This window comes from Gouania willdenowi, chromosome 2 (assembly GCF_900634775.1).
Source record: "Gouania willdenowi chromosome 2, fGouWil2.1, whole genome shotgun sequence".
Taxonomy (NCBI): Eukaryota; Metazoa; Chordata; class Actinopteri; order Blenniiformes; family Gobiesocidae; genus Gouania; species Gouania willdenowi.
Window position 1 is genome coordinate 7,012,535 of NC_041045.1, and position 11,100 is coordinate 7,023,634.

The following is an 11,100-nucleotide window of genomic DNA, read 5'->3' on the forward strand; positions in this document are numbered from 1 at the left end:
TTTTGGGCTATTTTTGGCAGAAAAATACACAAAATGACTCCAAAAGCAACAAGACAAAGAAAACATATGCAAAATGACAAGAAAAACATACAAAATTACTCCTAAAATACACAGAAACCAGTGTTGTTCGTTGATAAAATTAATATTATTATTGTGGCCCCCCTTCACATTTTTTTGTGCTCGCTAAATAGATAATGATTGTCAATCTCTGGGATTGGGAATGCTTTTTCCACCACAAAATATAATCAATACATAAGTTATGGATGATCTTTTTACAACCCACTTTTGTTTATTTTATTATTATGTAGTTCATTCATTTTTTATTATATAAATGATTCATTAAAAAAGATGCAAAATTAGGTCATTACTTTGAACGGGCATTTAATTCATTTCAGTTTAACAATAAATTAGGAATATCCATATGCATGTAATATAAGAAATATAATGAACATAAATAAATATTCAAATGAAATAGTTAATAATATATATATATATATATATTGTTTATGAGGATTTTGTATAAGTGACCCTCTTGTGAATGTAAAAACATTATGTTCAGCTTGTTTTACAGTAAAAACATTGTACAAATGATTAAATAAAAGGCAGTGCCACCACCCTCTGCGGTGAAATCGAAAGTCCGTATCGGTCATTGGCTAAGGCTGATGGGAAAAAAATCTATATCGGCATCGGCCCAAATAAAATCCATGTCGGTCTAATAATATCATACATTTACATAATATTCTTAACCAGAAAACAGGTGACTGAATGTCTCGCAAGTTAAAAAAACAACAAATGTCAGATTTTGCTTTGAAGGTGTGGACAGGTGTCTTTTATGCAGATAACGAGTTCAAACAGACTGGAGGATAAAAACAGTTGAGACCAGAAAAATTATCTGTGACCGCAGGCGGCGAGAGTTCCAACTCTGCGGTTTGGCAGTAGACAATGAAGCAGAGAAGAAGAGCTCTCCTTTTTATTCTCTTTCCGTAAACAAAGGAGGTTTACATTGGCATCTTTAACTAGTCCTGATTATTTAGAGCAACCAAAAGCAGCACAAATTGGCATTTTGACCAAAAAAGCTGCTAAATGATCTAAAACTCAGGCTGAATGCTTCACTCCAATAGAAAACAATGGGATGTTTACAGGCAAATGAGGCCGTGTGACATCATCAACCACCTGATTTCAAGATGGAGGAACACAGGCTCTAAAACAGTAATCTCATTTTTAAAAGTTAATAAAACAAATATGGTGTCAAATAATGTGTTTTATTAGGCATAGATCTTCTAATAAGGACATGTCAAAAGTTTTTGGCCACAGTTGTTAAAAAATAGTGGAGAAATCCTTTAAGAACACTTCCTCTCTCAGGCAACCAATCAGGGGCTTTCTCTACATCTGGGCTGCCTGGAGAGCCCCTGTCCTGCATGTTTTTAGATGCTCCTCTGCTTGTTATCGGGCTTTCTGTGGAACTGCATGACAACACTATCATTAGATAATTTTTCATGACTGTGAAAGCCTGACTCTTCAGATCATCTTTTGTCCAACTGGCAGACAGAGAGAAGACAAAATAGGAATTAAAAGTCGCCAAATTGTGAGAGCAGACACTCTTGGGGACATTGTGTTGATCTAAAAGGGCTTTGTACACTGTGACCAAGTGCTGGACAAAGCAGAGAAGGCCTGAGGGGAAGCAGGAACTCCTCCCTGCTTTGAGTCTGAGTGGGTGGGTGGGTGGGTGGGGGGTTCTGCTGTGATTATTCAGTTGGTGGTAGTTTAAAACGCTGCAGACAAACACCTCCTCTATGTGGATCTAACAGCCTGACGCACTCACAGACCCCAAACACAAGCTGAGCTTTGTCAGCGGGCGAGGCGGCTTCTCTCCGAGGCCGGACAGCTGCAGAGTGCTGCACATGTTAGCGCGCCACATGCTGCTTGGTTAGCATGCTCGCATGACAGGCCGAGCAAGTGATGGACAGCTGATCGACAGGAGGCTACACCTCGGGGTTGCTTTTGACAGCTCGGCTTAACTCATGCAGCCTGTTTGGAGCTAATCTGACAGCGTGTACACTCCAATCGTGCGCAGCTAGCGCATTAGCATTGCAATCGTGGATGGAGCGAGAGGTTAAAGGGACAAAAACAGGCAGTAGATGTAATTCTGTATCACGTATCAGCTGCACAGCTATCACATGCATGCCGATTCCAGGTGTGGCTGTCACACGTGCACGCAGATGGGTTGACCAAGTGAGCTGAGGCCCGGGGAGGGGGCGGGGGGATAGAGTGGGAGTGCATTGATGTGCCTTCAGGCCTCCCTACCGATGCTGTGTGACAGTAATTTTACTAAATAAGTGGTTAGCATTAAGTGGTAGCGTGCAGGCTCCTTGGAGAGATGTGCTGCTTCCTCATGGGAGGCTCCACCCCACCCACCCACCCAATGTCTCGAGCCAATCTCGTCATTTATTCGTTTAAAGGCAATTCTTTGTTTGCTTTTACTGAATTGTATTAAGGTGCGCTATAAATAAAGCCCAATTGACTCATTGATTGATTAAAGGGTGCAATGCTGTAGAGCAGGACCACATGCAGCTCTATTGATTGACAGACATAGGGAACTGGAGGTCCAGGAGCCACATGGGGTCCCAGGGACAAAGTATCAGAAAAACAGACAGTAAGACATTAAAAATAAACAAAAAGTCTCCAAAAATAACACTGAAAATGAACAAAAAGGACAACAAAAACCCAAACAAATGAACGAGCACACACGCACACAAAAGGACAACAAAAATGATTCCAAAAAAGTAAAAAGGGCTACAAAAACACACAAAAAAAACAGAAAAGGACAACAGAGTAACACAAAAATTACTCTAAAACACAACAGGACAACAAAAATGACTGGAAAAAACACAAAAGGACAATAAAAACACATTAAATGACAAGAAAAACCCACAAAATTAGAAAAATATGTACAAAATGACAAAACTATACAACAAAAACCACAAAATAACCTCAAGTACACACAAAACCCTTTGTTCTGTCTTGTATTAACGCTCTTATTGTTCATTATTCTAAATGCAGATAATCAGACAATCACAGTTCTGTGGCCCCCGCTGTGATAAAAGTTACATATTTCTCACTTAAAACATCCAAACTGGACAATTCAACGTTCATTTGACGGAGCATATGAATGGAATCGAGGTTGATAGAACAATCGAGGATTAAATTAGCATTATCTTAAAATGAGCTTTTCAAGCTATAAGCTTGTTGATGTGAGATGCGATAGATGCAATTATTCATTAAGTAACATTATCACTGATTATTTTTTTTTCTTAAATAGTTGAGTTAGCTATTGTTATTAATTTTAGATTTCTATGCTTTGGTGAGCAAAAATAAAATCATGAGAGAATATTGTAAAAATGTGTGATATTGTCCCAAATCTGCGCTAAATTCCTTTTTGGGAGGTTTAGTGATGATATTTCAGCATATTTGCCAAAAAATAAATCATAATAATTGAAAACAAACAAGTAAAATGATTGCAATTTCCATTTTGGATGTGAATTCCAAGAATTCCATCTGTTTTCCATGATTACTGAAATTGTACAGTAATAACTAAGTTGTAAAGATGTAATCCATAGATTTGTGAGGCACACCCTTGGCTGAAGAAGTCATCAATTAGAAGACTCAGACATGTTCTTATTAGCTTCTAGCGACTGTAGCTACTGTGAATAGATATAGAATAGTGTGTTTGGTCCATATCGCCCAGCCCTACTACAGAGTGACATCAGGTGTATGACACATGCTGTGTCTCAATGATCTTCATTCAGGTGATGCATCAGGAGTCTAGTGACGTCAACATTAAACAGCAGATGTGTCGGGATAGAGCTGGGCGATATGGACCAAAACTCATATCTCAATGTTTTTTCTCAAAATGGCGATAAACGGTATAAATCTCAATCATTTTAATTCAAATTAAGTCTGACCACAAAGACATTTCAGGGTTAAATTTGCTGATGTAAAATTGCCATACAGGCACATTTATGAGCAAACAGTTGCACGATATGTGCCACTTTGGGCTTTTTCTCCAATAAAGGACAGCACGTGTGAGTTAAACTGCTTTTTAATGCTGTTCTGAGAAGTAGTGAAAGCACTGACTCCTAAAACAAAAAAATACATATAGATATAGGCTATATTTTAATTTTCTATATCGCCAAAATAGAAAAGCCGATATATCATCAATCTCGATATATCTGCCAGCTCTACTCTGTAGCTACATTGCAATGCTTTATTATCTCACTAAAATCTGAGCATTTTTTCTTTTTTAGTGGATGAAATTCTCCCTTTTCCAAAACATGAGTGTCACATTTCTTCTTCTTTAAAAAAAAAAAAAAAAAATTCAATTTAACTTTATTCACACAGCACAAAACACAAAAATATGTCATCTCATCACAAAATATAGAGTTACGATTTAAAAAAACACAACATTTCCAAAGATAAATCTATCAGGTGTTAATGTTAGCATTTGGATGTAATTTTTTGATATCGCCAAAATAGAATCTCGATATGTCGCCCAGCCCTAGTCGTAAAGTTGTTAAACTTATGTGTGTATTCCCACATAGAATCAATAAGTGTGAGAAGTCATTGAGCAAACAGGGCAGGCACAGCGCCTCCATCCATCCATCCATCCAACCTAGCATCCAACCAACCTTGTATACTTGTCCATAGGTGCCGTTTCCAACCACCTCCACCAGTTCAAATATCCCAGCTGGGTCCTGTAAGAAAAGCACAGGCATGATGAGTGTGTGTGGTATCAGTGTGTGTGTATGTGTGTGTGTGATATCAGTGATCGCATGGTCCAGTGTGAGCCAGCTGTTGCGCCCCTACATGCCATCTCGAACAAAGGAAAGGCAGACAGTGGGAACACCTCGCTGTGGATCAGCGGTCATTTCAGCGCAACACACAACGGAATCGGACTTGCTCCGCTTATATCCACCTAAAGCCAATGGTTTGATCGAGATCCGAAAATAGAGGAAAATTGGGGGTTAAAAAAAAAAAAAAAAGACAAATATCGGGAGCTCTCACCCGCAGTGAAGCCAGGTCTATGTCCACCAGACTTTTAGCTGGGGAGTCGTTCGCCATCTTTCCCGGGGAAGCGGAGCTAGCTATGCCGTGAGCAAACACAACAATGGCCCCTGGCTCATTGGGAGGGCAAAGCTAGCACAGAGAGGCCCGGCTCCTTCTCTCTCCGAGTCTGCCTGAAAGCACCGACGCCTGGGCTCTGTTACTCCATGTTGAGGTGGCAGCAGGCTGACCGTTCTCTGCTCTCTGTTGTTCCTCAGAGCCCAGAGCGAGACTCTACTTCCTCTACGCGCTTTCAACATAAAAGCCCGGTTTACGCTTGTTACTAGTTTGTAACAACGTTTTATATTCTATATCTACAATGCTTACACAATTATTTTTTGTCAACTAAATAAATTCATCTACTAAATGTATTTTATCTTTTCACTACCGTCCTACACTTTTAAATTCAGTTCATTTTCAGCTAATCTTGTGTTATTACAACTGTGTAAAAATAAATTATACATGTTTTTCGGGATTCAATTTTTTGTTGCCATTCTTAGTGTTTATGCATCAATTTTGTGCATTTGTTTTGTGTATTTATTCTTTTGAATCCAGTTCATTTTAAGCTGATCTTGTTATTACAACAGGGTCTTTTAGCTCTTTTTTTAAATAATAATATTAAACAAATCTTGCCTGGTCACTTGAGCTCAAACTGACTCCTGAAATAAAACAAGTTTGACACCCCTATTGTATACAAAACATCTGCCCCATCATTTTATTTTGAAAGCGCGTCCGCCACTTTTCCGCCGTCCTCGTGCCTGTATTTGTGCGCTTTAGCTGCTCGGACAGGAAGCCGGCTCGGCTGCACAGATAAAGAAAAACAAAAGGAATGAACGCACTGGCTCTCCGTGAATCACCAGCGGCGTTCAATTCTTTTTCCGTTTATACGAGTTTTAATAAAAACCAGGACGGGGTCGGACAAAGGATTTTTTTTTTTTTTTTTATGAAGCCACCATGCAGCCTGCTGTCGCGCATGCGCACCCGGCCTCACTGTCAATAGAAAGTGATCATGGGTGTGGCAGAAACAGAGCACTGATGCTGCACAGTCACGTGTAAACGCTAAACATCCACTTTTCTACTCAATAAAAACAAAATAACGGGGTACACATTTTCATCCACAAGTTTAAAGTCAACAATAAAACTGACAAGTTTGAATCAAAACAGATAATTTACTTTATTTCTTATATTCTTGTGAAAATGCTTGTATTAAAACATGCTTTGGCTAAATTAGACAACCCTTCCTATTGTGCGATTTACAGTACATCCCATTTCTACTAGTCGTCAGCGACCCACATGTTGAGAACCTCTTACTGAATTGCTCCCTGGCTGCTTTTTCTTACTCTGCAACACCACCTGGTGGAGGAAAGATGCTATGATGACATCATCATGTTGCACACTCCCATGAAATCAATAGTTACCATAACTCTAAAAAGAAATCATTAGAAAAAAAAATAATCTATACTTACTGTAACGTTAAATAGATACTTGGAAATTATTATGGTTTAAAAATGTTTCAGATTGACTTTGAAACGCTGCAGATTATTCACACTAGTCAGAAATAAACCCATGGAATTTCAATCAAAGTTACTGATATTAAAGGACATTTCCACCAAAGCGTATTGCATTCAATTGAAAAAATGAATAATAATGTTCTGAATAATTTATAATAATAGTTTTTCCTGTTTTTCGGACTCATTTTTTTCCTTTTCTTAAGTTTTTCAGAGGTCTTCTTTCTGTCCGAAAAACAGGGAAAAAAACAAGCACAAAAAACAGAAGAAAAAAAGTAATAGCCCAAAAAACAAACATTCAGAAAAAACAGAATTTTATATATTTTTTTTTTCAGAAATAAACTTAAGGCTGATTATTACTGAAGCCTCCAATCAAAGCAGGTCAGTTGGCCACGTACATTAAATCAAGTACTAAAACGACACCATGTTGTTAGAAAATTGGTATCTCCATGGAAACAGTGCGCAGGCAGTAGTAATCAACTCCGGTCAGTAGTTCCAGCAAGATTCATTTTGTCTTCATTTTGAACAGTAGGTTAAGCTGAGGTTTCGTTTACCAAATTGAAACCTCGACTCAACAATACATGTGCGTCAGTGCTAATGTGTTCAGTTGAGTAGGAAGTCAGGAGTCTGGTAACCAAAGAGCTGGAAGTCTCCGCTGTAGTGTGCGTACAGACGCCTGATGTCCCGCCTGCTGATGCCTGAGAAGTAGCGCTCCACCTTGGTTCTGTTGTAGCGAGTGATGCCCGGCGGGATGGACGGGTACGACACCAGGCGATCGATGCCCGCCGCCCTCAGGATATAGGGCACGTCCTTCTCCAGGGTTTCGTGGTGGCCCACCACGCTGTAGTGTATCTCACAGGGGGCGCACAGCTCTGCGTAGGTCACCCAGTGGATGATGTGCTCCCCAAACTGCCGGTCCAGGCGCCGGCGGCCCTCGGCGTCGCCAAGGTAACGCACAAAGTCCTCGAAGTGCAGCCCGGACTCGGCCAGCTCGCTGTTCCGGTGGCTCTTACGGTACTTGCGGATGATGGCCGGGGCGATGTCGTGTTTGTACCACGGCTCGAAGCGTGGGTTCTTCACAAACTTGTCCTTAAAAGCGGAAATGAGGCGCTCGAACGGGTCCCGCACGATGAGGAACTTAAAGTAGGTGTTTAATCTGTGGAAGTAGCACATCAAGATCACAATTCATGTCAACCAATCAGAGCACGGATACAGGAAACAATCTAAGGTTCAATTTTTGTGGTTTTGGTTTCAATTTTACGTATTTCAATTAATGCATGTATTTTATGTCGCGTTTCCATAATTTATTTGTTGTCATTCTTTGTTTATGCATTAATTTTGTGCATTTTTGTGTATTTCCGATATTGTTTTGTGTGCTTTTGATTTCAATTTATGTACTTTTGATGTCGTTTTGTGGGGTTTTTGATTCATTTAGTGTATCTTTGGATTCATTTTGTGTATTTTTTGATAAATTATATGTATTTTTTGATTCATTTTGTGTGTCTGTTATGTGTGTTTTTTTTTTATTCCTTCTGTGTATTTTTGGATTCATTTTGTGTATTTTTGGATTCATTTTGTGTGTTTTTGGAATCATTTTGTGTGTTTTGATTTATTTTGTGTGTTTTTGGATTCATTTTGTGTGTCTGTTGTTATGTGTGTTTTTTTATTCCTTCTGTGTATTTTTGGATTCATTTTGTGTGTTTTTGGATTCATTTTGTGTATTTTTGGATTCAATTTGTGTGTTTTGATTTATTTTGTGTATTTTTGGATTCATTTTGTGTATTTTTGGATTCATTTTGTGTATTTTTGGATTCATTTTGCACGTTTTTTGATTCATTTTGTGTGTTTTTGTACATTTTTGGATTCATATTGTGTATCTTTGTTGTCATTTTGTGTTTTTAGATTCCTTTTGTGTATTTTTAGATTGTGTGTGTTTTTTTAATACATACAATTTTAATACATTTTTTATTCATTTTGTATATTTCGGGATTTATTTTTTGTATGGATTCAATGTGTGTCTGATGTTGTTTTTTGTGTTTTGGACTCATATTTAGGAATATGGTTGTCATTTTAAATCTAAATTTTACAATGTAAAGTGCACTAAAATGATTGTAATGTATTTTTGCTATTATTTTTTCTATTTTTATTAAACATGTAGAAACGCTGCTTTCCATTGACCATTACAGATGCGGCCGCGCAGCGTGAGCTAACCTCTGCGTTATTTCCTGTGGCGAGAGCGACGACAGGCGAGGAAGGCCGTTCTTCTCGTGGTCGTGGACGAGATTCTCTGGGATTTCCTCCACGGAGGAGAACGCTCCTGTCGGCCGCAACACGAACATTTATGATGATTATTATCGATCAGTAAATAATGAAAAAGATGTGCACTGTCTGCACTCTGCTGCTTTCAAAATAAAAGCAGAAAAAAGCTTTGTCTCGACGCACCGTTGAGCACAATGAGGACCTTCTTCCACTGAGTGTTGCCCACTTTGGGTGTCTGGCAGAACAGGATCTTGTGTTTGTCGCACACAAAGATGCGGTCCAGGACAAACTTGCTGATGGGGACGTGGGTCAGATTCCTTAGGCCGCTGCTGCTGTTCCTGCACATGGCGCCGAGCAGCTCCATACGCTTCTCAGACACCGACTGCCACTCGCCTTCTGTGGGCGTCGCCACGCTCTGAGACAAAGCCACACAATGGGTCTAATGATATCCAGCACACCAGGGCGGATTGTTAAATGTGTTCTTCTTGTACTGACCTCCTTAACTGTTTCAAGATCAGATTTTTCCGGATAAATCACCACAGGGACGGGTTTGACCAGCTTGGATGCAGGCAAAGTGTAGCCCTGCCCATAGTCTGAAAACACACACAGGTTGGACGAGTTATTTAAGAAACAAACACACACACCCAGTCACTGATCCAGCAGCAGCTCACCGTCCCCGCTTCTGGAGCTAAGGAACTTGCTGACAAACAGGAAGATGAGCAGCATCCAGCCGCAGGCCCCGACCAGCAGACAGTGGGGGCGCATTGCTGTGGTCAGCAGTCGCCCATGGAAACAGTAGAGATGCCCCTGAAGACACACACACATCTCAATGATTACTCCTCACATTTGAAAACACAAAATGTTTAATAATCAGGATAAAATATTTGTATTCAGCTGTGAAAGTGACAACAGATGTTATAACAACAACATGTCTCCATCGCTTATCTCGCTACACATAAAATCACATGATTCCCTGAGTGAAGCATCGTTACATTCCAGAGAAGAGATAACTTCAGATATGAATCTAAAAAGAAGAGGACAGTAGTTTTTTCAACCATTGTATGAGAAGAAATTAAGCAATCCCATTCCTGCTCGTAAAAGAAACAACAAGGAAAATGAAAAGTGTCATAACTATGAGATACGATCTCATAGTTAAGTATGTAAAACAATTTAGTCAAAATTCCTTGACTTTGCAACTAATTTTCAGGAAATTTGCAATGTAATTTGTCAGAATTGTACAATTTTACAAAAAGTCCTGTTTTTGCTGTATTTTTTTTTACTTCCTGAGGGCCGGACTCGATACACTGGAGGGGGCGAACTTTGCCCGCAAACCTTGAGTTTGACATTAGTGATCTAAGAGGTCTAAATGGTCTTCCATGTGATGCACCAAAGCTACTGTTGAAAGGGACTGGGACAATCTCATAATTATGACTTAAGACATTTTTTTTTTTTTATATAATTTTCCTTTTCCTTTTATTTTTTTACTGGCGGGATTGGGCTTCCATAAAAAAATGCATAAAATTCTATGTCATTATGACACTGAAAAGCATGAACTTTATCATCTACTTTCATTAATTACGCTGCAATCAAATTATAATACATGCATTTGATGTTGTATTATTGACAGCAACACTGACCAGTAGGTGTTGCCAGATTCCACTGTATCGAAAGCTTTTAAAATTAAAATCATCAAAACATGCGAATCTAAATGCTTTATATTGTTTGAAAAAGCTTTGGTTTCTTTATTACTTTGACTGTTATTGACCCCTGAAGGGAATTAGCCACGTTAGCTCAGTGAGGTTGTAACGTATTCAAAGCTAATGGCCAGCTAGCTATCATGCTACTGAGCTAGCCACACACTAAATAGTGAAAACATGACACTTTACCTCCAATAGTGAACTTCCGTTAGTTCTAACGGACACCTCGGCAGCGGCACAACCACGGATTAGGAGTAATAACACGTTCCATTGTCAGTGACTTAAGGTGGAGCGCATAAGCAAAATAGTACGCATACTTGTCAGTGACGTCGGCGATGAGGCAAGCCTCGCAAGGCTGCCGTACCACGTGATCTGTCCAGACAGTTCCTCATTGGTTGGTACATATATATATATATATACAATAAAAATAAATGTGGGAAAACAAAGAATAAACGCATGAAAAGGTCAATGTAGCTTCTTGTAAAATATTTTTTTTTTAAATTTTATCAGCATTGTTGAAATCTGCAGTTGAACTT

At 39.2% G+C, this 11,100-nt stretch overlaps 2 protein-coding genes across 21 annotated transcripts in view; both read right to left on the bottom strand.

Moving 5' to 3' along the window:
* LOC114473721 (mitogen-activated protein kinase kinase kinase kinase 4-like) overlaps positions 1 to 5,321 on the bottom strand; it is a 31,500-nt gene extending 26,179 nt beyond the window's left edge. For all 20 annotated transcript variants that reach the window (XM_028463636.1, XM_028463583.1, XM_028463609.1 and 17 more), the window contains exons 1-2: positions 5,062 to 5,321; positions 4,686 to 4,751 (exon numbers count right to left, since the gene is read on the bottom strand). In XM_028463636.1, coding sequence (XP_028319437.1) covers positions 4,686 to 4,751; positions 5,062 to 5,118 — 123 coding nt within the window. In that variant the 5' untranslated portion in view covers positions 5,119 to 5,321. The remainder of the gene's footprint in view (positions 1 to 4,685; positions 4,752 to 5,061) is intronic.
* Positions 5,322 to 6,905: 1,584 nt separating this feature from the next.
* Positions 6,906 to 10,929, bottom strand: chst10 (carbohydrate sulfotransferase 10). Its single transcript, XM_028467920.1, has 6 exons — positions 10,754 to 10,929; positions 9,539 to 9,674; positions 9,363 to 9,460; positions 9,051 to 9,282; positions 8,820 to 8,925; positions 6,906 to 7,764 (listed from the first exon to the last, which is right to left on the bottom strand). The coding sequence occupies exons 2-6, from the start codon at positions 9,630 to 9,632 to the stop codon at positions 7,212 to 7,214; spliced, it is 1,083 nt and encodes a 360-aa protein (XP_028323721.1). The 5' UTR covers positions 9,633 to 9,674; positions 10,754 to 10,929; the 3' UTR covers positions 6,906 to 7,211.
* Positions 10,930 to 11,100: the final 171 nt, after the last annotated feature.

Excerpts from the sequence above, each read along its gene's own strand:
- chst10 (XM_028467920.1), bottom strand. The coding sequence starts at position 9,632 with ATGCGCCCCCACTGTCTGCTGGTCGGGGCCTGCGGCTGGATGCTGCTC. Across the intron at positions 9,461-9,538 it reads TAGCTCCAGAAGCGGGGACG|ACTATGGGCAGGGCTACACT; the intron begins GTGAGCTGCTGC and ends GTGTGTTTTCAG. Across the intron at positions 8,926-9,050 it reads GGTCCTCATTGTGCTCAACG|GAGCGTTCTCCTCCGTGGAG; the intron begins GTGCGTCGAGAC and ends TGCGGCCGACAG.